The sequence below is a fragment of the Eublepharis macularius genome, chromosome 11, assembly GCF_028583425.1.
Source record: "Eublepharis macularius isolate TG4126 chromosome 11, MPM_Emac_v1.0, whole genome shotgun sequence".
Taxonomy (NCBI): Eukaryota; Metazoa; Chordata; class Lepidosauria; order Squamata; family Eublepharidae; genus Eublepharis; species Eublepharis macularius.
The window spans coordinates 56444549-56469155 of record NC_072800.1 but is presented as its reverse complement, the minus strand read 5'-3'; the positions used below and the strand labels follow the sequence as shown (position 1 = coordinate 56469155).

Here is a 24607-nt window from a genome sequence, read left to right as displayed (position 1 = left end):
CCTTATAACTGGGTTCATGTTCATCCTAGTTGCCACTTCTCTTTCCCCCTAGTTGCCACTTCTCTATTCCCACTATTCCAACTTTCACTTCCTTACTCTTTCAATGTCACAAGAGTGTTGAAAGAGAAGAGAAAGATCTTTCTCTTTCATTTTTGCATAGATGCCCTCATTTACCACAAAGTTTGGAACACGTCTCAGAACACCTTCTCTTTTGTATGGAATGCCCTAATAAACAAACTATAGTCAATAAAACAGTTTTGTCCATATTTCTCATTTGAAGTACCTCTTTGGCCACCAAATTGTTACCTAAGAAGTGTGTTGAAGGAAAGTGTTAAACAAAGCAAGGCTCTTCAATTTTTTAAATACCTGTGGGTCTTCATTTATAGTACCAACCTAAGCAGAGTTACAGCTTTCTATATTTATTAACTTCAGAGGACTTAGAAGGGTGTAACTCCTTTTAGTACTGTTCTGATAGTTACAGTGGTGCCTGTCTGAAAGTCTCTGTTGTCAGTAGTTCTCTCATTCTTTTAATGTTTTTACCTTCAGAGACACAAAGACCAACGACGTGCACACAGTGCCTTTATTGAACGGGTAGAAGAAGTTTTAAGCAAACTGTGGCAGGAAAAGGTAAGGGGGAACTTGGTAATAATGAGTACTAATGTAGTAGTAGTAATGAGTAGTAATTGGTAGGCAGGCAATGGCAAATCATCTTTGTTAGTCTTGTGTCTTGAAAAACCTATGGGGTCACCATAAGTTGGCTGTGACTTGATGCCACTTTCCATTAGTACTTTATTCTAACCAAAATGAACTGGATTAACATCCCTGGATAGGATGCACAATAGAGTGAGCATTGGGCCATGTTGTGTTGCCAAGTAGCCCCCTCTCCTGCTTTAAGGCCTGCCATGAACTGTGTTTGAGTTTCCTGCATTGCTGTTTCACTGCTACATCAGAGACTGCCCTGCACGTGTGCACCTTAATACACGTGTCTGTCTCCTGCCTGCATCGTTATCTGCTATGGACTATGCCTATTCCTGTCTCTGCCAGAGTCTAAAGATATGGACTAAAGCTACACTAGAGACTCTCTTTCTGGGCAGCACTGCCCATGCCAGTATCCTGACTTTCCTGCATGTCTGAACCCCAATACACGTGTCCATTTCCTGTCTGTTTATTATCTACCACGGATTGTGCCTGTGCCCTATTCCTGCTATGGACTGTGTTGTACATGCTGTTTTCCTGCCTCCATGGAAGCCTGCCTCACCCGGGCCCAAGCCGCGCTGTTAGCAGCCAGGTGCCAGCCAGGGAAACCTCCAGCAAGCCTGACCAGGCACCCCCTGGCCAGTTCCCGCCTGGGGACTCCCGCGGGCTGGTCACCCAGCTTGCCCTCGCTACTGGGCAGCCTGCTAGCAAGCCCCAGTCATGCCCAGCTGGCAGCCATGTTCTCAGGCAGCCAGAAGACCCAGAGAAGCAGCCTGCTGAGAGAAGACATTTCGGGGAAGCGAGCAGACCACGTCCGCAGTGGCGAGCCTCACCCTGCTCTGCATGTCTTAATAGCCGCCCTGGAGAAGAAGCTAAGTGCTGACCATCCCAAGCACTTAGAGAATGCATCTCAAGGCAGCCTCTGCATTCCAGAGATTATGACGTCGGGACAAGCCCTGTCTGCTGGAACATCCATTCAACATGCCCGGATCTTCCCCTCCCTCCTTTGTCCCCTCTTCCCAAGGTGTCACAATAATACAATCAGATTCCTAAAGCGGTCCATCTAGGGTAGTTGTAGAACCATTAAAACCTTTGTTTCGCCCGTGAGAACCACTAGAAACTGCACCAGCCACAGGGTATGTTTTGGGGTATTTAAGCTGGTCTCCCAGGCCACATGGTGCGCGTGCCATTCCTATCCAGACTCCTTGCTGTCACTCTATTTCGGATCTAGTGCAGGCATTAGACCACCTCATCTCGCTGCTACGTCTTTGCTCTGCGTCAGGATTGTGAGTATACTCAACTTCATTGCTCTCAAGTGGGCTACCCCGCTAATGCAACCGTCTCTATTTTCCTACTCTGTTTTCCTAGCTCTTGTGTGTAACCCTGTATATGTGTGCTAGTTCAGGCAATCGCCACATTATTTAGTAAAACACGTTGTATCTTTATTTAGTCTGCCTCTTTATTACATGAGCGTCTGGAGAGGGACCCCGGTATATATGGTTAAAAGATCCGCACTAAATTTAGTTCCAGACTGCTAGCTAATTCCCCATTCAAAAAGAGCAGTCCTGGTAACAGTTGCTTCTTCCCTGTTATCTTGATGGGAATTATGTAAATAAAACCTTGCTTTGTCCTTAATTTCAGCTTTCGTATTATTTGTACTTGGGAAGGTAACTGTAAGTTGTTCCATCTTATGGTTCCTAATTGCCCTCCCTCCCACCTACCAGTCAAAATCAGTTTGTGCATATTCTTAGCACAGGACCTGACCATCCTTGAAGCAAAACTGGATTTGTGTTTTGGCTAGATCACAGCAGACCTTCAGAAGTCATTTTGTGTTTCCTGCAACATTATCCACCAGATTACAGCCTCCTGGTATCTTGCCACTTTTACCCAATCTGCATCTGGGTATGGGATAAAGTGGTTGACTCCTTTACTGTGTGCACAGAGTCATGCGAATGAGCTCCAAGGTTGGTACAAAGGTTTGGATATACTTTTTAGATGTCAGGGTGTATTCAGAGTGTTGTACCATTTTCCTCTCCAGGCAAAGCAGAAGCAGGAGCATGAAAAAAGGAGGAGAGCGGGCAATACAAGGCAAAAGAGACCAAGAGCTTCTCTTCCTGAAAGGGCCTCTGTGGTGAAGTTGGCCGGGAGCTGGCAAACAAAAGACCTGCAAAAAGTAACATGCCCTGGTATCGTCGTCTACAGGAGCAAGCGGCTGGATGAAGCCAGTACAGGCGGGGCTTGTACCACACATCAAATCGCAGTCTCTGGCTACTTGTTGCCAACAGGGATGGTCCAGAGTGTGGAAGAGCTGAGATGCAAATAACAAAGGAATGCGGCGATGCATAAATAGGGCCCTTGAGAGAAATTACACGACTCATGCTGCTCTTGTTTAACATCCATTTAGTGACAACAGTGCTTTGAGTGCTGCAGGAATGAAAATCCTCGGGTGCATTGCACTGTCTCTTGAATATAACACTTGTAAAAAAAATCAATGTGCTGAAATACAATAAATAGTTTTATTGAAACAACAGTGTCCTCTACCAAGTGGCACTCAGCATACTGTACTGAAAATAATACAATAAGGGACCAAGTCTAAGCAGGTCTACTCATTTTATTCAGTAGGGCTTACTCCCAGGAAAGTGTTCCTAGGATTGCAGCCTGTACTATAAAACACCATTTTCTAGTAAGATGTTTATGAAAAATATTGTCTTTTGATTCGAGGGAACCGGATTTCCTGCACAGGAAGCACTGCTTTCAGAAAAGGTCTTTGAATCCTGTGTGGAAAACTGGGTAGCAACTGCATAGTTACTGTGTAAAAAAATCTAGAAAGGTCATCAATGAGATGCTTAGCTACACTTGAACTACTAGGACAGAGTAAGCTTTCAGTAAAATGAAACGCAGCGCGCTGAATTAGAGGGAAAGTATGGAAACAGCTGAGAATAGATTTGCAATTTAACCACATGGAATAATCACAATGATGGTGAATAGCTTTGGGGTTGCCTATCCAAACTAAGACCACTCTCATGTGCCAGACACCTGATGAGTGCTTATAGAAAAGAGGGACTACCAGTGCAATCCTAAGTAGAGTTACACCCTTCTAAGTCCATGGATTTAGAAGGGTGTAACTCTACTTAGGATTGCACTGTATGATGACTCATTTAGCTGCCCTCTGCTTCTAGAATCGCTCTAAATGCAGCACTCCCCAGAATGCTAAAAATAACTCATTGCTTCGTGAATAAAAGGCACCCATTCAGGAGTAGACTGGGAAGTAAAAATGAGCCTGAAACAAGCCAAGTGGCTCCTGTGGTGCTACCAGGTAGTGCTGCAAGGGTCTCACCCATTGCTTCCTTCTGAAACCCGGCAGCAGCGGGAGGCAAGACAACTGGGGAATTTACACCAGCTACTATATCTGACAAAAGGTTTGAGCCAAGTAGCTCTCGAGGTTCTTCTGACAGAGTTGCTAGAGCTTCTTATGCTTGTTTCTGGCCACCAGTGGCCCTCTAAGGCAGCAGCCCACCAGGAAGTCCCCCAGTAAATTAAATGGCCCGTCCATCCTGGCACCCACGGATGAGTCTGAAGATGATTTCCATGGATAAATATTAATTCACAGGAGCCTAAAGCACCCACCCCTGCATAAGGCTCTATCAACAGCTGATGCTTGTCTCTAAGGCCTGGAATCCTTCAAGTTCTTTCACCTCCTAGTGCTTCTTGTAAGTTGACCACATACTGTGAGATTTTTGTTATTACTTTTATTTTCAGCCAGTTTGGTGTAGTGGTTAAGAGCACGGGACTCTAATATGGAGAGCCGGGTTTGATTCCCCACTCCTCCACGAAGCCAGCTGGGTGACCTTGGGCGAGTCTTAGTTCTCTGGAGCTCTCTCAGCCCCACCCACCTCACAGGGTGATTGTTGTGAGGTAATAATAACACTTTGTAAACCGCTCTGAGTGGGCATTAAGTTGTCCTGAAGGGCGGTATATAAATCGAATATTATTATTATTCAGTCTTTTCTCTGATCCGTTCTTTTTTCTTTGGCGTCCTTATATCCTGATGATTCACGGTATGGGAACTAAGTAGAGTCGCACTCTTCTAAATCCACTGAAGTCAGTGGGCTTAGAAAGGTATATCTCTGTTGAGGATGGCACTGCTAACCCTTTTAATGATTTTACTCTTGATGTGGGGCACATAGATACAAAGTAAATTATGCTGCTGACTTCGCCCGCATAAGCACAGAATGAGACAAGAACCGGAAGAGGAATTGCCACCATACAAGTGTTTGTATTTTAATTGGTTCACACAGTTTTGCACAGGAAAATGTCCAGACTTTAAGTTGTGGCAATGTGCTCTTTGTGCTACCTCCAGAACACTTTTCTTTTTGTTTTGTTTTGTTGGTAGAGGACCATGGGGTCAGGTCTTGGATCTGATTGCCCGTGTACTTAAAATATAGATGAGGCAGAAGTAAGGCAATTCAAACAATAGTGATCCGTATCCATAATTCATTCAGTATATTTTTGACTGAATTCATTTGCTCTTTAGACTTTCTTCATAAACATAAGAAAGGCTTGTTCTCAGATTTTTTTCTAGCATCAAAGCAACTCCTCCTTAGTCCCTGTAGTCAATAGCAGTTTGAAAAGGCATAGGAACTGTATTGTATTTTCCAGTAAATGTGCTTATTAATATCTGGAAACAGGAACCATGTAAGCCGTGAATACAAAAAATGGATCTCCCTCAGCACTTTTGTTTCCTATCAAACAAAGTTTGCTTCTAAAACGTCTCTCAGCACCTCTGGGATGTTTGATGTAGGAAGGAAGTTCTACATTCCGTCCCGTTCCTAGGAGAGGAGAGAGGGGCAGCTCCCTTGTACATGTCACTTCTGCCCATTTGGAAGTATAACTCCAGGCCCGTCTTAAAGGGAGGACAATGGAGCAATTGCTCCAGGCCCCATCAACACTTACTATCATCTTTCAGCATTTGGCATGATCAAATTCTTTTCCTTCAAACTGGTAATACCTCCCAGTATAAATGTGTCCCTAGCAGGAGGTGTCATTTTAATAGTCTGCATTGCCATCTCCCCCACGTTCTTTACTACTGACTTCAATGAAATGATGTTCTCTTGTTGTCTGTTTGGCCTGCAAATGTTTCTGCATCCACTCCAGGGAGGCACACCTAAACTATGCAGCCTCCCATTTAGCCTTTTAAAAGCTTGCTCCTGCCTCCAGCTGAGTTGCTTTAAGCTCCACAGCTCAGTTGTGGGAAAGGGGATGGTGGTGGTGTTTGCCTGTTGTAGTGAAGGCAGGCTGTGTGATTGTCACCGTATTGAAAGGAGGGAGGGGTAAGCAGCGAGCGGCACAGGGCCTGGGCACGTGGATGCTGGCCCTATGTGCCTCCGCTCCCTGACACTTCCCCAGTGGGGGGTGACGTTTTATGCCCCCATATGGAAACAGCCAGAGGTAGAGTTGCACAAAGTTAGCGTGATTCTCTTAAGGCTGCAAGGTAGTGCAGCACTTTCCGAGCATCTGTCTGAATGCTGTTAACCTTTACTTCACAAAATGTGGGAAATTATTCTACAGCAGCAACAAATGGGAATAAATTAGATGGTGCTGCCTCAGTTGCAAATTCCTCTTGTAGAATATGAAATATGATTTTCTTCTTGGCCCCTTTGCTTATACAAATTATTTCAAAACATGAGTTGTGGACCTCAAACAGATAGAATCACTCCAAAGCAAAGTAGTTTAACAGTGATGGTCTTCTAAGACCATTGAGGCTTAGAAGGGTGTTAACTCTACATAGGATTGCACTGTAAGGATTGTTGTCTGTTGGTATTGTTCTACTCACAAATGTGTACATAGAAATCCTCTTCACAGATTTCCCTAAATGTATGGAGAATTCTACAGAAGACTTCCCTAAATACATTGAGAATCATATGGTCTCAGGTTCTGTTTGCACAGACTGGAGACTTCTCACAGTTACCACTATGAGGAACTAGTTTTCTTTAGTCAATATCTAAAAGACAATAAAAATTAGCCCAGGATCTATTTATAGTGGATAAAGACCACACCTTTTACACATATTTATGCAGTGAAAAGCAAACTGAATGGTGTAAATAAAATACTGTGTGATAAAGGTGAGAAAACTTTGCAGCATATTTGTGGAGTCTGGAATAGGCTCTGGGAATGTATGAAACAGTAGGTGTTGCCTGGGATAGCATAGTTCTCCAGATCCTAGAATCTGATGCAACTTTCATTCACTTCACTCTTTAGGTGTTGTTTAAAAGAAAGTCATGATATTGCTATTTTAAATTAAATGCTATTTTAAATCAATCCATTAAACTGTCTAGAAAACCATGGATGTGTTATGTATGTACGTACATACACAGGGCTCATTTTGAGGGGGAATGTGCAGGAACGCAGTTCTGGCAGTTCCCCAAAGAGGTCACGTCAGGTGGCCCCACCCACCTGACCCTTGGCCATTTTGGGCCCGTTTCAGCCTGAATTGGGGCTGAAACGGCCTGGATCGGGCCTCTGACAGGTGGTGGATCACTCTCCCACGCAGCAGAAGTCTGATCCTGTCCATTTTGGGCCCCTTTTCGGCCATTTTCAGCCCCTTTTGCCATTTTGGGCCCAATTTTGGCCCCAAATGGCCAGGATTGGGTCAAAAACAGCCAGGATAGGTGATGTCACAGGGTGTTCCATATGCAAATCAGTCATGCTAATGACACACTTCCGGTGATGGCAAGGGGTATGGTATATGCGAATGAGTTATGCTAATGAGTTCCTCCAGCTCTTTTTCTACAAAATGACCCCGTACGTACATATATATATTTATCATCTGCATGTCTTGCTGAGACTCAATGCATATTACATAGCATAATTCATTATTATCAACAGCTTGGAAATTCAATAAACAATACAATAGTTTATGGTTTGCAGAAATCTGAAAAACAAGCATAAATCCAAATACAAAGATTTCAGATTAGGAAGTGGGTGTACATTTTTTATAAAAACAGCCACGAAGGTTTTGCTTGTTCTTCTTTCTTTAACTTGTTAGCCAAAAAGTTGTGGCAATGTCAGTTTCTTGTGTGTCAGCTTGTCGTTAGGGGGAATGCTTTTTGTATCAACAAAAACAAACACCAATAAATTGGTGGCACCAATAAATTTTGCTAAACAAGAAGCTTAGAAGGAGACAATTTCCCTGTGCATCATTCACAACCCTTTAAATGATTTTTAAGAGCTATAATATATCCTTACATGATGTGTTTAATATTTTCAAAATGGTAGGCACTAATGATCTGTGTGAAGTGCCTCTAAATGTTTGAAGAATGGAATTTCAAATGCATCCAGAAGATAAATGCAGTCAAGGTGGAATCCACCCAATCCTGTAACTGTAGGATTAAAATCCCTTCCAAGTTTAAATATACCACTAAAAGACAACTATAAACTTCATGTAAATTTTTATAAGCTTGCTGTTCAAGGGTGACTGGAAACATCATCAGAGGAAAACAAGAAATATATTAGAAACATAATCCTATTTGGTATGCTGTGAACTGGGAGGAGTTACAAACGGAGACAAAGGCCAACAGCTATGATCAGGATGATGCGACCAGCATGTGGACTGCTAGATGAGTATGCCACACAGGATAGCAGTCACGTGATGGCTGTTTTCCATGCTACCAGACTGCAATGCAATTCACATTTCCTAACCTCTAGCACACGGCGGTGTAGTAAATATGAAGTAATTAAAGAACTGAGCATGCACTGAACCTATGGCAAGTGCATACTAACCCACACAGTCAACTTACAAACACAATTGACACACTTACCATCCAAAATGGAAGCTTTTAAAAAGTTGTGCTGCTAACTGCTGTGGTCTGTGGTAAGCAGGCATTTCCACAGCATAGGGTTGCCAACTCTGGGCATGGAAATTCATGAAGATTTGGGAGGGGGGGGGGGGAAGCGCAGCCTGGAGAGGGCAGAGTTTGGGGAGGGAACTCAGCAGACATGCAATGCCATAAAGTCTGTTCTCCAGAGCACGCATTTTCTCCAGGGGAACTGATCTCTGTGGCCTGGAGATCAGTCATAATTCCAGGAGATCTCCAGGCCCAGCTGTAGGCTGCCAATTCTACTGCAGGAACGTTCTGCCAAGGAATGCAGGCGTTTGATAGCCCTCCTGTTTCCAGTGTTTGTGTAGTATTTGGATTCTTTAGAACGATGCTGTGGGAGAGTGAGAATTTACAGTGCAATGACAGATGGAGAGTCTGGATAATGAAGGTATCTTTCTTCAGAATCTATTGAAACAACTTGAGCCACAGCTATGCAAGAGCTCTGTTTTCTAAGAAGTAAGAAATAAAGTCTTAAAGATTTGTCAAAGTTCTAAAGTTTAAAGCATCAGCTGTTCAGCAAAAATATTAAATGACAAAAAAAAATTGGCTAGATTCAGTAAATGCCCTTCTTCAACTTGGTTTTTTTTGCAGATTCTATCCATTATGAAATTGCTAACCAACAAAAAGTTACAGTAAGTACATTATCGGAGCATTACTGGAAGAAAATGCCATTCGGCACTTTTTTTTTGTGTTAGATGGCTCCATCTGTGACCCCGGGAAGGAATTAGCCAAATTCCTTGAATCTGCAAAAATTTAGGGGATTGGGGGGGGGAGTTGTTTGCCTTCCAGGAAAATATGTAGGCGCTCTAAAAAAGAAGTGTCTCCCTCCTCTAGCAAAAGAAAGCTGTAACAACTGTATGGGTGCAAATAAAAGAACACTCATGTGGTGAAACAAAAATGGTTGTTACACAGCAAAAGCATGATAAGGCATACAATTAATAGGATCACAAGCTGCAGTTATATCTTTATTCTTGGTTTATCTCTTCCTGTTCATATTTTTTTTTAAAGAATACAAGTTTTTACAATTCAGTCAGAATATTAAATAGATTCTCCTCATTCACAATTCAACATTTTCTTTTAGGAGAACTTGGGAAAAGAAACTCCTAAATTTTGAATTTAGATGCCTATTTATTTCAAAACCTTAGTTGGGAACAAAACCAGTGTTTAATTCTGTCGTGTTGGACCAGCTGGATCACAGAATCATCACAGAACCACAACTGAGAAATGAATACAATTTACTGAACCAAAGGGTTCAGAAATTGCTTGGCCCAGGCTGCATACCCAATACTTGAGGAATCCACATATTCCTTATGGGAATTAATTGAAAAGGTCTCTATGCAAAACAGCAGCTGCACATTCCAAGCATATGACCGCACATGTAATTATGTGCTTTTAGAAGTTATTGACGTAAATTTTGGACTCCCTCTTTCATAAATTAACAACAGTACAACCCTAAACAGAGTTACTTCAGTCTAAGCCCATTGAAACCCTTAGGACTACACTGTTAGTTATGCTCTTGGGCAAACGGCATGACCAAATTTGCATCTTCCGCTTGCCAGAACTGATTTACTAGCTGGCTTACCGATGATTTTACATGGAGGCACCTCCGCTTTGTTTCAGAATGAGCATCCTCTAGGAATGCCAAGGTGGGGCCTGGCGATCGCCCAGAATTAAAATTGATCTCCAGATTACAAAGATCAGTTCCCTTGGAGAAAATGGCTGCTTTGGAGAGTGGACTCCATAAAATTATACCCCACTAAGGTCCAGCTCCTGCCCAAATCCTGCTCTCCCAGACTGCATCGCCAAATTTCCAGGAATTTTTTCAACCCGGAGTTGGCAACTATAGCACCCCCTGAAGTTCTGGCACTTTATTTGGTGTAAACTGACTATATCCTGGAAGTTGGATTGAGATCTGATTAACCAATCTTGATTTATAAATGAACAAACACATTGTTTTACCTATATAGATTTGACATAGTCTACATTGGGTCCTAAGGAGGGAAAAGAGAAATGGGTGTCCCAGGCTTTTTAGTCCCTATTACTGTCATTTTTTCTGAAAGCAAAAGGCCATGTTGGTTGTCAGAAGTGACATCTCTGGTTTGCCTATCCCACTAATGAGGTAAAGGAACAAAGAAGTGAAGCTTAGACCTTCTCATTCATGCACATCATACATTGTAAAAAAATAAACCCTCAAACTCTCTCCACTCTCCTGCTTTAAGTGTGAATGGGGCAGACACATGAATGGGTTTCCCTCCCCTTTGTTTACTTTGGCCACCTGGCAGCACTTATCACAGAAAGACCATCTCCCCCTCACACCCAACAGAGCACCATCAGCAGCAGGGTCTTCTGGGGAAACGGGGAATAATAGCATCTCTTCCTCTCTAGCACTTGCTACTACTTGAAGGAGCACAGAACCAAGAGTTAGAGCAGCTGGACATCACCCTGGATGAGGACTCCCACAGGGACAATAAGCATTCCGCTGCAAAATGTAGGTCTATCTGCTGTTTTGGGACATGTGGATGTTAGTATGCACGTGTGATATTTCGCCAAACCATTACTATAGACCGTGCCATTCTGCCATGGAAGCTCATTGGGTGACCATGGGCAAATCATGCACTCTCAGCCTAACCTACCTCAGAGGGAGATTAAATGGAGCAGAGGAGAAGGAACTAAGCCTCCTTGGGTCCCCATTGTGGAGAAAGGTGGTGCATAAATGAAGTAAGCAGGGAAAGATGAGGATATGGGGATTGCCAGAAGATGAAATTACAGGGGAGAATGAGGTGCCCTCCACAAGTCCTTGCAGGTTCCCCACTGTGCAACTGGTCTCAGAGCAATGACTGTTGTAGTGTTAAAAAGAGCATCCCCATAAGATTTGGCTTCTGGTGGTTTTTGTTATTAAGAGCAACAAAAAGAGCTTCCTGACAAAACTGGCTTCCGCAGGGTGAGTGTTTCTGCTGCACTGACCACCAAAAACAGTATCTGTCATTCTTGGTTACCAGTAATATATTTTAATGATAGCAGAGCTCTGCTTCTTTCGCTGCTGTTTTGTCCCATCAGGAACACACAAGAAACCAGGCCTCTGACCATGCACAGCATTGGGGTGGGGTAGGGTGGGAGAAAAGGATGCTTTGGAGGGCACCAGCTATATTGTCAGAGTTGCTGCCATAGAGCTGCTGCCCTCAAATTCTGCAGCCAAACCCACAGTGCTTCTGAATATGTAGACTGCATTAGGGTACAGGAAGCCTTCTGTTAAGGAACTAGTGCAATGGTTAACATATTCCTATGGATACACCGTTTCTCTTGCACGTTCTATTAAGCTCCGAGTCCTGACATCTTCCTCTGCAAGTTGCTCTTTCTAATGAACAGGCCATTTCAGTCGCACAGTCCGTTAGAAACAGCATCCAGCCATCTTCCTCTACAGGTTGCTGTTTTAGAGCTGCAGGGCCAAGCTAGAAGTGATGGCTTCCCTAGGCTTAAGCCTATGTCTGGTGACACCATTTTTAACTGATTTGTTGTGTGCCATTTCTGTTGCACAGTCTGTCAGACTCCTGCTATCTTCCTCCACAAGTTGCACTTTCTGTGCAGTCTAAAAGAAACAAACATCTGGCAGTTTGTGCTACCAGTGATAGGATCTGAGTCCAGTGTCACCACAGATTTTCAAGGTACAAGCTTTTGAGTGTCAAAGCTGAAGAAAGGAGCTTTGAATCTTGAAAGCTTATACCCTTAAAAATCTTGTTGGCCTCTAAGGTGCCACTGGACTCAAATCCTGCAAGCGCTAGAAGTCTCTCTACACAAGACATCTTACGTGAGGACACTCAAGTGTAGGGAGATTCAATGTTAGCTGGGAAGTGTAGTTTTAAAGTATAGAGTTGGCAGAGATCACTCCTCTAGAGTTTGTTAGTTTCATCTTTGCCTCCCCAAAGGGGAGAAGTACTATAGTGAGGAACCAGCAAAGGTTCACTGCCTTTTTTGCAAGGGCGAATTTTGCTGCTTTTGGCCCCATGCCTCTTTGGGCTTTCTTCTGAATTCCAGGTGATTAACTCCCCCTTCAGATTTCAATGTGGCATTTCAAAGATTCTCTTCTGAATTTTCTGCCCTTTTTTCCAGCATAGGCTCTTCTGTGCCTGGCTTTTCTCCTAAGCCAACATGCCGAGAGAGAGAGAGAGAGAGAGAGAGAGAGAGAGAGAGAGAGAGAGAGAGAGAGAGAGAGAGAGGGAGAGGGAGAGGGAGAGGGAGAGGGAGAGGGAGAGGGGGGGGAGGCACAGCACCCTGGATCTCTATGCAGCAAGGGCAAGTGGAGCGGCCTTTGCAGGGTCTAAACACCAGGGTGGACGGCTTCCACGACCCACCTGAGGGTCCCAACAGAGGACTGAAGGCCATTGCCCTAGAATATTAATTGCTGCTCTCTTGCCTCCTTCCCGGGACGATGGGCTTCTCAAAAACACTGGCTGTCTACTGACCCAACAGGGCTTTTTTTGAAAAGTTCACTTCCTGTGGTACAAGTCTGAGTTTGCCTTGACGAAAGGAGAGCTTTTCCATTTCAGACCTAGCCAGCAAAGCCCTGCCCCTAAGCGTGGAAGCCCGTTATGTATGGTCGGAGGCGTTTTTTTAATTATTACTTCAGACACGCAAGATTGTCTCCAAGGTACTTCGTAAAAAGAGCGCTGCAACAACAGCTCCTCTTTGTTCCAGAAAGGCGTGTACTGGAAGTTTCTGCTCATGAGGCGTCCCTAAAGGGGAGCAAACAAGCCTGTGGTTGAGAGGAGAGGTTTCCGGCTTGCAGCCCGGTGAAAAGTCTCCCTGTTCCCTGCCACAAAGGGTCTTTGAACGGATCCAAGGCCCAGCGCGACCCCCATCTCTCCCCAGCGCGCAAGTTCGCTCTGCGACGCCTCTCCGCCGTCCGGACTGTAGGTGTGCTTGGGCATCGCGGAGCTTTCCTGGCTGATCAACCAACTGAGCGTCGGGCGGGGGTAGGCAATAAAGTGAGATCCGCCCACCGGGCCAGGGAGGCCTCGCCCCTTCGAGGTGAATCCTGCCCGTGCCATAAAAACTGGAGCCGAATCGGTCGCATGCTTTTTTACAGCTGTCGGGGTGCGAGAGGTCGCTTGCGTCTCTTCCCGCTCCTCCGTTTTTTCAGACTTTCTTGCCCTTGACATCTTGGGGCGGCCTGCGCAGAAGCCCCGATGGAGCTGTACCACAGAGAGTTTGCCAGCGCTGGCCAAAAGGCCGGGTTGCAGATTTGGAGGGTAGAGAACCTGGATCTGGTGCCGGTGCCCGAGCGCCTGCACGGCAACTTCTACGTCGGGGACGCCTACTTGGTGCTGCACACGGTCAAACGGAGCAACGCCACTTTCTACAATCTGCACTACTGGCTAGGTAGGAAGGGCATCGGCGGGGTGGGTTCAGTGCAGGAGGCGCCGAAGTCCCAGTTGCCGGTCCGTTCTGCCACACTCCTTTGCAGAGACTTGCCTGTCCGACGTAAGGTGGGAGTTTCACAGACGGAGCTCCCCGCGCACGTCTGGTTTTTGGTCACGCTGCTAAAATGAATGGGGGAAAAACAAGGCAGAAAAATGTAGAAGCAAAAGGCAGAGCAGAGTCATTTCAAAGGGCAGATTAGGAACTTGCGCCACTTTCTGCTCCGGGAACGTGCTTCGGTTCCGAAGTCTTAATGCTGCCGCAAAATATGCCGAGTTTGTAGTTAGCAAGTGCTGGCGGTATTATTACCCAGTGGATGCCGGTCGATTAGTGCAATACCTTTCCCTCCCAGGGACACATCAAAGTCGTCGAGGTGCGCAACTTCTTTTCGCTGGCGGCAGAAATAAGTGGCTGCGTTGGCGTCAGACCCTGAAACTGCACAAAAGTCCTCCCCTTTCCCCCCGTTTTGTAAATAGGAGAAATTTGTAGGTGTTATTCCGCACGGCCTTAAAGGACCGCTTCCCGCTATTAACATAACCCCGCCCAATTTTGGCCACGCCCCGTTGCGAAAGAACTGGATATCAAGCATTAACAGCAATATCCCCTCAGCCCTGATCTCCACTCTAATCTAACATTGATAATATTTCTGAACATGCATCACAGAACCGCAGCATCTTGACCTGAAAACTTAAACTTACTGAACGAAGGCTTCCTTCCAAGTCAGATACAGCATTTATAGATAGCAGATACAGTATCAGCATTTCCCTTTCAATGAAACGCCACTCAGCTTCCTTTGACAACATTCTGTGCACAGTCCATTACCAAAACTTCTTACAGCATATGTTGTTACTATAACATAATTATCTCACCTTTTCCCACTATGTTCATATATTTGTTTTATGTTACTTGATTTAAACCCTGCCTTTCTCCCTAGTATGGATCCAAAATGGCTTACGTTACTCTTCTCCATTTTATCCTTACAACGACCCATTTTCATCCCACCCTTCCTCTGTGGAGCTCAGGGTGGCATGTGCGGCTTTCCCAATTTTGTTATCACAACAATCCTGTGAAGAAGATTAGGCTGACTGGCCTGATGTCACCCAGTGGGTGTCATGGCTGGGTGAACCCAAGCCGCCCTAGTCCAGCCTTGACATGCTAACCACTGCACTATGCTGGGTTTTATAATGTTCCATTCACTGACCTGACCAGCATCTTCATAGCTTCAGCAAAGCTGTTGCGTCATGTGCCTTCCCACCCATGCCCTGGCGTGATAGCACATTTATGACGTGATTAAATGATGTTCTTATCCACGCTTACATTCCTCTCCACCTTTTGTGCTCCAATACAGTTGGAAGTTATTCTGATAAACGGCCTATGCGAGACGCAGTGAAGTGAGAGAGCACCCACTGGCAGAGAAAACCTCACCCTGGCCTTTAGGGAATAAATAGTCTTAGGGTCCAAATGATGCCAGGTGTTGAAGATGCTGTGGTGCACTTGGGCTTACCTCAGACATTGGTGCCTGAACATCTGTGTCGTTCAGAATATGCCTAACCAAGAATTATATTGCTTAGCGGGGAAAACCCAGCTTGTTGGTTTTTCTTCTTGTAGACGGGCTGATTCTTCATGCATCTGAATGCCAGGTGCTTAGCTGTATGCACAAATGCGTTACGAGTGCATGACTGGTGAGGCACTCGTGTTTGTGCTGAAAGCACTGGAGGCTGTTGGCAACATTGGGAAGTTCGCATATTTTGCTAATGAATTTTGACACCCTCTGTACTGGCTTGTGTTGTATATCTTCTATGATCTGTGGCAGATGTACTTTAGCATAGAAGGCCCAGAGCTGTAGGTTTTTTTCAGCGTGGGTTTCTGCTTACTCCACATATCTATGAGTGATAGGGAAATTGCCCAGCTGAAGATTTAACTGCTGCTTTCCATTCCCTGGGGTTACACAAAGTTCTTGATTTATGAAAAAAAGACATGCGTTCTTTTGTTTTCAGCCCTTGCTGCTTTCACAAATTCTTGGTACTTCTCTTCAGAACAAAGTACAGATACCACAAGCACTGAAGATGACTTCTTTGGCTGCAGAAAATGATACTGGCGGAGTGATTAAAGATTATATCAAAACTGAAACTATTGATAGCATCATTAGATCCTCTATGAATAAGATAGAGCCAACTTTTCATTCTCATGGGAACATTGATCTCAAGAGTGTTACAGCACACAATTCAGTAAGAATCTAAGTGCAATTTTAAACAGCTCTATCCTAAACAGAGTTACACATGTCTAAATCCACTGAAGTCAATGGACTTAGAAGGGTGTAACTCTTCTTGGAATATCATTGTTGGTTGTTACAGTTCAACATTAATTTTTTTCAAAGCCAAAAATGTGAGAGAATATAATTTGGCCATTACAGTGTGCGGGCAGAACCGATCCCAAGAGATAGCCGCATATGCAGTTATTAGGGTTACCAGGTCCTGTTACCTTACCAGTGGAAGAAGGAGGATCTGGTGCTTACCTTCTTGGTAGTTCTATGATGCTCCTCATGCTCACGCTTTGGTCACACACATGCTTCCACACTGCATGATAATGTCACTTTTGGGAAGTGATGTCATCACACAGGTGCAGGGGCATGCATACTCTTCGCAGGGGGCCAGTTTTGGCCTCAAACAGGCCAAAATGGGCCTGTTTGGGGCCAAAATCAGCCCACTGCAAAGCGCTCGAGCGCTCTTGGGGAGGCACGATGACATCACTCCCAGGGGTGACATCATCACGCCACCCATGGCAGTGCACCCAGAAGGGCTGTTCCCATGCCTTTCCACCCCACCAGTAAGGTGAGTGGTGGCGGGGGACAGAGGGTGAAAGTGAGGGATTCCCTGCCCCACCAGGTGAATGGGATCCCTTGCCAGTGATACATGCAGTGATATTGTTGACTGAGGTAAGCAAAAGTTTTAGATTGCTAGTTACTTTGGCCTGTTTTGCACACTCAGTGGTATATATACAGAATGTGCAGTGGGAAGGAGAAGGAGACTGTGGAAGCAGGCCCTACCATCAACCTACTTATCTTTGATGAACTTTTGTAAACAGAATCTGTTGGTATGTGTATAGACTTATCTTTGTGGTCGTGACTCTTTTTGCAGGGTCTCCGATAATGTATACAGTGTCTATGCACATACAATTTGTACACTCTAGTTATAATTCCTAATCATGTATTCTGTCAACACACATAGTGGTAAGCAGGACTGTCCTTGTGGGCTTCACCAGTGGACATGCACATGCACTGAATGACTACAGCAGGGTCCTATATAAATGTACAATTATTATATGCAATGGATCCTGTATGTGAGTGCAGGGGCTGCTTTTTTGCTATCCTCTATGTGTATACAATTTTGAATGCCTGAACAGAGCTTTACAGCCTTCCAGTTGCAGGAAGAATGGTTGTGACCTTGCTTCTCGCCCCCCCCTCTAATGTGTGTTTGGTGTGCACACAGTGACTATGGGGAAAAGGTTTCAGTGTTTCTGCAGTGGATGTGGAACTGGGGTAAACAAGGGGAATTATGTAATAGAGGAAAAGGAACAAAAGTGAAACAGCGAGCAGCAATTAGAAAAATAAACCCTCCTAGAAACCATACATACTCTATTTAGTAATAGGTTAACATGTTTTGCCCTGACCTCGATAGGCCAGGAGACCCTGATCTCATCAGATCTCAGAAGCTAAGCAAGGTAGGACTTGGTTAGTAATTGGATGGGAGACTTCCAACAATGACTAAGATTGCAGAGGCAGGCAATGACAAGCCACCTCTGTTCGTCTCTTGCCATGAAAATCCCACCAGGGGGTCATCATAAGTCAACTTTGACTTGAGAGCCAGATTTCATTTTAACATGTTTTAGCGGTTAGAATAACTGATTAGTATGCATCATTGTTTAGGAAATATGAGAATCAAATGGAAAAATCTGATTCACATCAGTGATTTCAAGCAATCTTCTTGGTGATTTAAATTGTTCATTTGAATCACATTGACGGAAACTGGTCCACCATTGTTTCTGACCTAGAGGTGGAAATGGTATGGGGAAAGTATCATTTGTTCATGTGGGGCCTGGCATTCTCCTGGAATTACAACCATTCTCCAGACTATTTGGATCAGTTTCCTGGGAGGAAATGACAGCTTTGGAGGGTGTACTCTATGCCATTACATCCCCACTGAGATTTCTTCCCTCCCCAAGCTCTCCCCTCCTCAGGTACCACCTCCAAATCTCCAGGAATTTCCAGAGCTGGAACTGTCAACCGCAGACCATTCTGACACCCATCCTCACTATCATCTCAAAATAGTCTTCCAGAAACACTAATTGTGGATTAGAGTCCAAAAGATGATGTATGTGGATGATGTCATAGTTTCTCCTCTGTCCGTTCACCAAACTGAAATTCCCAGAGTTCCTCGGAAGGATATTCAGTAGCTGACCTGCCCTGCTCTTTTGTTCTGCTCCTCTAAATGGAATCATTCCATCTTTTTAAAGGAAAAGAATGCACTCAGGATGAAAGTACGGCAGCTGCAATCTTTACAGTTCAGATGGATGATTATCTTGGAGGAAAGCCTGTACAGCACAGAGAAATCCAGGGATATGAGTCTACACAGTTCGTTGGCTATTTCAAAGGTGGCATCAAGTATAAGGTGTGTATGTCATAGTGTGTACATGAGATGTTTCTACAAGAATCATTATCTTTTTTAAAAAAACTATTTCCTTGAAGGCAATATGAAGTGTGAAATCAAATACAGAAGCTGTGGCAGGCTTTAATTTTATGCTGTTTTAGCCCAGAGTTGAGGAAACCATAGTGAATACTTTAGTTTCCCAATTAAATGTGGCCACATATGGGCTGTCCTGTTTGACATAACACACCTGCACTACCCATGACCGCATTTAATTGGGAACTGCAAATGTTGTTCATTGATAGTACAATCCTGTGACAAGTTACTACAAATGAAATCTACTGATTTTTTTATATTGGACTGGAATGAGGCCGTTTTCACACTGCTTACCAGCCATGGAACATCGCACCAAGCTCTTGGAACTGCCGTTCTCGCGCAAAATTGTGCCAGGAAGACGCTGTTGTTCCGGGTGCTTGGTGCGATGTTCCGTGGCTGGTAAGCAGTGTGAAAATGGCCTAGAGTTCGCATATTATTGTTCTGTGCATCAGCGACTCCTTATGAACACTCTTTTGGGGCCTGTGGGCAAGGAGGCAGGTTTGTGACTTGTTCCAGCCAATCAGCAGTTTACACATATAGCCTGTGCTGATGGGCATGGAGTTAAACATGTACTTGTTACTATCCAGTGACAACACTTCATGCACAGGCTCTACTGAATGAATGGGAATTAATGACAAAATCTGCTTCATGGAAAACATCACAAAAATCCTCAGTAATAGATATTATACAGTATAAATTGTTCCCCCTTATTCAGAGCCATGATGGACCAGTAATCAGTGTGAACTCAGGGGATCTGGCTCAGAGTAGACCTTTTCACTTTAATCAATTAATTGGTGCAATTAACTGATTCAAAGCTTTAAGCATAGATCAAAATAACTGGTAGAGATGACAACGAGGAAAAGCTACAGGAAGTAAATCTCTCTCCTTCCTAGACCAAATTTGTCCAAAAAATATTTCAATGGTGGCCTTTGTTTCAAATTTGTATCCAGAGTTTATTTTTCTAAGAGTAAAAACCAAAGACAACAGAAAGTTATGCTGTTCAGCTAAAACCTATCAATACATTTTTCTATCAACAATACTGATCCATCTTGATTGAACTTGTTTCTTTTTAATAGTATTATAGCTGTGTTGTACCTTCTAAAAGAAAATGTTTCGTAATCACAAATCTGATGGATAACAGAATATGAAAGAGGCCCTTTGTTTCTAACAATGATTAATAGCTTTTGTTTATTCATTTTTAAGCTATGTCACTGTTTAAAAAAACCCCCTTTTTGAGTCTAGGACACTGAAAAAGCAAAACTTTGAAACTGAAGCTGTTCTACTGTTTGTAGTGGCCTCAGGTATTTAGTTCATGAGAACCAAGTCGTTATAGTGATTGGCTTTGCAAAAGAAGACCAGCAAGACCTGGGTTTAGATCCTCACTCCACTATGCAGCACACTTGGTGACCTGGGGTCAGTCACTCTCTAAACCTCAGTCACTGCAGTGTTGCTGAGAAGCAAAATGCAAGAGCAGAGAGCCACCTTAAGCTTCTTAGAATAGGGACGAGACAAAATGTGTTCAATAAACTACCAAATGAAACCTACAGTGCCATCCTAAGCAGTTACACCTTCTAAACCCGTTTTGTTCAGGATGTTCTAGGGTTGCCCCTCCCCCCACTGGGGATAGGGGAGTCTGCCCCCACTTCCCCTCACCTGGCTGGCAGGGGGAAGGCACCTGTGGGGGAGAGGGGGAGATACGAGCATGAAGTGTGTGTGTGCTTCCTGTCATGCTGGCAAATGACATCAAACACTACGTTTGGGAGCAGTTTTTGGTGAATTGTCTTCCAGCGTGACCTGTAGCTTCTTTGTCACACTGGAAAATGACATCATTTTCTGGTGCGAGAGGTGGGTGTGTGGGTAAGTATTCTGCTGCTCTCGGGCCTCCCGGTTTGGCTCCTGGGGGACCTGGCACCCATAGCTATAACTCTGCTTAGGATTGCACTGCTGGTAACGTGTAGATGATAGCAAGGCCTGGTCTTCAAACTCATTTCCTTCATAATAGTAATGGAGTTCTGATTAGTCGTTTACTGGAAAGAACTGCCAGATGGAACGTGATAATTAAGCCTTCTCTAGCTTCTGATATTCCCCTGCTAATATTCATCTAGCAGTTTTGCCTTTTTCCTCAGCTGGGCTTCAAAACCAGAAGTGAGCCTGGTTTGGAAGGAAAACTCTTCTAGACAAGAATCTGCAGGCACGGGAGAGGTTAAGCCCCCCCCTTCTTTTTCACCAATTGTCTCCTGCAACTTCCTTTTGCCTCAGATCCTGCATTCCCATTATCTTGGCAACTGTAGGATTGCAACAATCCATTTCCAGAGATAACATCATGTTCTCATCTTCTTTACATTCTCATTAAATTGTCTGAGTTGCCTCCTGGGTATATTATGAAAAATCTGCCTTGACCTGGCTGTGCTTTCAGCATCTTCCTTTTGATCACAGTTTAGCTTTGTCATGCCAGGGGAGCTGTGAGTTTAGTGGATTTTTTTCTTCCATGTTATTTTGAAAAAGTGGAGGAACTGTATTCTTCATGAGCTACTTTATGTGATATGTTTGGAAAATATGCTGTCCACCTCTGGAAGTCCCTGCAATCCAGAGATGGGACTGACTTTATGAAACTGAGTGCGAAGAGGATGGAAAGTGAAAGCAGATGAGCAGCTCTAAACTGTGGTTTACCTGACATACATTGGAAGCTCAAACTATGGTTTTGAATACTAAATTACGGTTAGTTCAAATGGTCATTTGGTATGGTATCTAAACTGGGCCACTGGGCACAGCATTGAGGTTTGAGTCCTCAGATGTTTGACCAGACAGAACCAAATTCTTTAGTTAACCAACATTTTTTTAAAATTTCACTCAGGCAGGTGGAGTTGCTTCTGGTTTTAAACATGTAATCACAAATGACCTAAGTGCACGGAGACTTCTGCACATCAAGGGCCGGAGAGTGGTGAGGGCCACAGAAGTCCCTCTCAGCTGGGAGAGCTTCAACAAAGGAGACTGCTTCATTGTTGACCTTGGAACAGTAAGTTGTCACAGGATTCAGTTTTCCAAAACAAACCAGCTATCTCCCAAATATCCATAAAATTGTTACGTTGAATGTTCAAAAGTGTGTATTCTACCCCCTCCCACTCCACCACATAAGTCATTGAGCCCAGAACTAATTTGCATCATTACATTCCTGGTGCTGGGGCTATGCACATGGAACAAATGTGCTATACATAACCATGCCAATATGTGTGATTGCTGTTTCTTCTGAAAGGAACAACATTGTTGATTTCTTGCCTCGGTATATGTGGATCAGAGCCTGGATTAATCATTATGCGTCACCATGTATATTGGATGGACATGTTACACATGCTGCTTCTGATATATGCGATTGCTATTTTTTTTGAAAGGTGGATACCTGTGCATGTAGTATGGCAAGAAAAACAAAACTAATGCAAATCTCAGTGAAGATATATTGAGGATATAAGGAGTAGAATATACTCAAAACCCTTTACAAACAGTAATTCAAAATCAACAATCAAGAATAAATACGATATTCAACTTTAAATAGGACGACGTCCAACAACAGGTAAGTACATCATACGTCTGGTGCAGCAAACAACTGCAGGTGGGGAAACATCTAACAGGTAAGCTCCCACAAAATATATAACCTTGTCAGGGACAAAGACTTGGTCCACCAAACACTTGGAATATAACAAACATCTTCTAGCACCATCAAGTTAATGAATCAGTCTCAGCATCCTTTAACTGATGCTAGAAGATGTTTGTTGTACTTCGAATGTTTGGTGGACCAAATCTTTGCCCCTGATGAGGTTACAATGATGAAACAGCGGGTTTCTTGCTGGTCCTGGATGTCGGGCGACATGGGTACATCTGTTGGTGTCTCGCAATCATGAGCACCACCTAAAAGAAACACAATAAGGAAAACTAATACAATGGACATGAGAATGCTTAAAATATTTTGTGGGAGCTTACCCGCACCAGACGTATGATGTACTTACCTGTCGGATGTCTTCCTATTTAAAGTTGAATATTATATTTATTCTTGATTGTTGATTTTGGATTACTATTTGTAAAGGGTTTTGTGTATATTCTACTCCTTATATCCTCAATATATCTTCACTGATTAGTTGTAGATTTTCCAGGTTGTATGGCCGTGGTCTTGGCATTGTACCAAAATCTACAAAAACTAACATTCTCCGGCCGTGAAAGCCTTCGACAATATATCTTCACTGAGATTTGCATTAGATTTGATTTTCTTGCGATCCTACACGCACGGGTATCCACCTCTTATAGACTATATTTGTGGTAGGAACCTCCTTTTTGTTATTTCTTTTGAAAGGGACATTGTGTGTATATTTTATATTTGGAATCCTGGAATACTGGAAAGCAATTGTGCATATTGTGAGGATCACATACATCATTTTTGTCCCATATGCATGGTCAAATGTAATGACTGAAAAGGGATTAAATGCGTGACACAAGCATTGATGGTTTGATACTAGCCATTTTGTTGTGGTGAGTAAGAAGACATGCAGTAAATTCTATTTCTTAGAACTTTCAAGTCTTTAAAATCGTTGCAACATCAAACAGTTTTTTTAAATGCTCTTAGAAAGGGTAATGGTTATATCTGAATGTTAATTTATTTCTGGCAAGACAGCAGAAACGATACCATTATATAAAAGAATTCAGGAAGGGAGACTTCCACAAAATTAGAATTGGACTTGCTGCTTCCTCTGTTTTGTGGTCAAGAGGTTACAAAATTAGATTAGCTGTTATCATGGGACTTGGGCTAAATGCTTGAGACTTAAGTTATGAAAACCTTACAATGCCCAGCTCAGTGCAAAAGGGAACAGAGATTACAAAAGCATGATGATGCCGTGTCTAGAATCATCCACAACAAACAGGGTAAGAGTGAATCCTCACTACCTGCGCAAGGCAAACTGCTGAGATGGTCTGAGGCAAATTGAAAATGTGGAAGTTAAACTGCCTTATAGGCCTAGAGGGAAGAATGGCAGGAATGAGTATAGATTTTCTCACTTGACATAAATTTTAGGGAAGCATGAAAATATGTTACAAGCTTTGGTTTTAATATATAAAGTAGTGATACAACTTTAATCCAAGCGTTTCTTCATACATTGCTTCTGCCAACTGAAAGGTAACTTCCGTGCTGCGAAGAAAGGATAACTATTTTGTTACATATTTACAGGCAGAGTAAATATCTTTTTTGCTACTCCTCGATGGGAACTCAGCAATCTGATTTGTGTACACAGCCAAAATTATATCATTTGTACTATCCTGCATATTTACAAGTTTTTTTAAAATGCAAAATGCAGCTCAGTGTTGGGAAAAAAGTATAATGGACTAGGGTTCTAAATTTAAGGTAGACTACATGGCGGACATGAATCATGTATCTCCTATGTGGCAGCTTCAGCTTTCCATTTTATGGTTTTTTAAAATCATTTCTTAATGTGTAAGTTTGAAAAGTTGAAAGCACAAATTGAACCATAAATGTAGTATTATGAGTGTGTTAGGAGCATCAGTATGAGATAGGAGTTCCAGCTCCAAACGATGGTTTTGAGTAAGTTTCTTGTTCTCATTTGTAATCTATGCATGTTTGTTTAAAATATTTCTTTATCACCTCCTATCCAATGTTTGCAGAGTTTTTCACAAAGAAAAAATAATAAAATACAAAAAACTCAGCATCAGTTCAGCAACAGAAATATATAGCGGCAAACTGACCCGCAAATAACCATCTAAAATATTAAAAGATCAATAGCCACATAAAAACTTTAACAAATCGGAACTGTAATGGCAGTATAGAGGATAAGATTAAACGGGGGGGGGAAATTAAAAGCAAACCAAAGTACCAGTCAAGCA

The 24607-nt window shown here is 43.3% G+C and overlaps 2 protein-coding genes across 3 annotated transcripts in view; both read left to right on the top strand.

Moving 5' to 3' along the window:
• Positions 1 to 3189, top strand: part of LOC129337910 (uncharacterized) — a 44610-nt gene extending 41421 nt beyond the window's left edge. The window contains exons 5-6 of the mRNA XM_054991918.1: positions 547 to 627; positions 2735 to 3189. Of these exons, the coding sequence (XP_054847893.1) occupies positions 547 to 627; positions 2735 to 3019 (366 nt within the window). The 3' untranslated portion in view covers positions 3020 to 3189. The remainder of the gene's footprint in view (positions 1 to 546; positions 628 to 2734) is intronic.
• A 10479-nt stretch (positions 3190 to 13668) lies between these two features.
• The window catches only part of SCIN (scinderin), a 74129-nt gene continuing 63190 nt past the window's right edge, over positions 13669 to 24607 (top strand). For both annotated transcript variants that reach the window (XM_054990891.1, XM_054990890.1), the window contains exons 1-3: positions 13669 to 13949; positions 18501 to 18655; positions 21582 to 21743. In XM_054990891.1, coding sequence (XP_054846866.1) covers positions 13757 to 13949; positions 18501 to 18655; positions 21582 to 21743 — 510 coding nt within the window. In that variant the 5' untranslated portion in view covers positions 13669 to 13756. The remainder of the gene's footprint in view (positions 13950 to 18500; positions 18656 to 21581; positions 21744 to 24607) is intronic.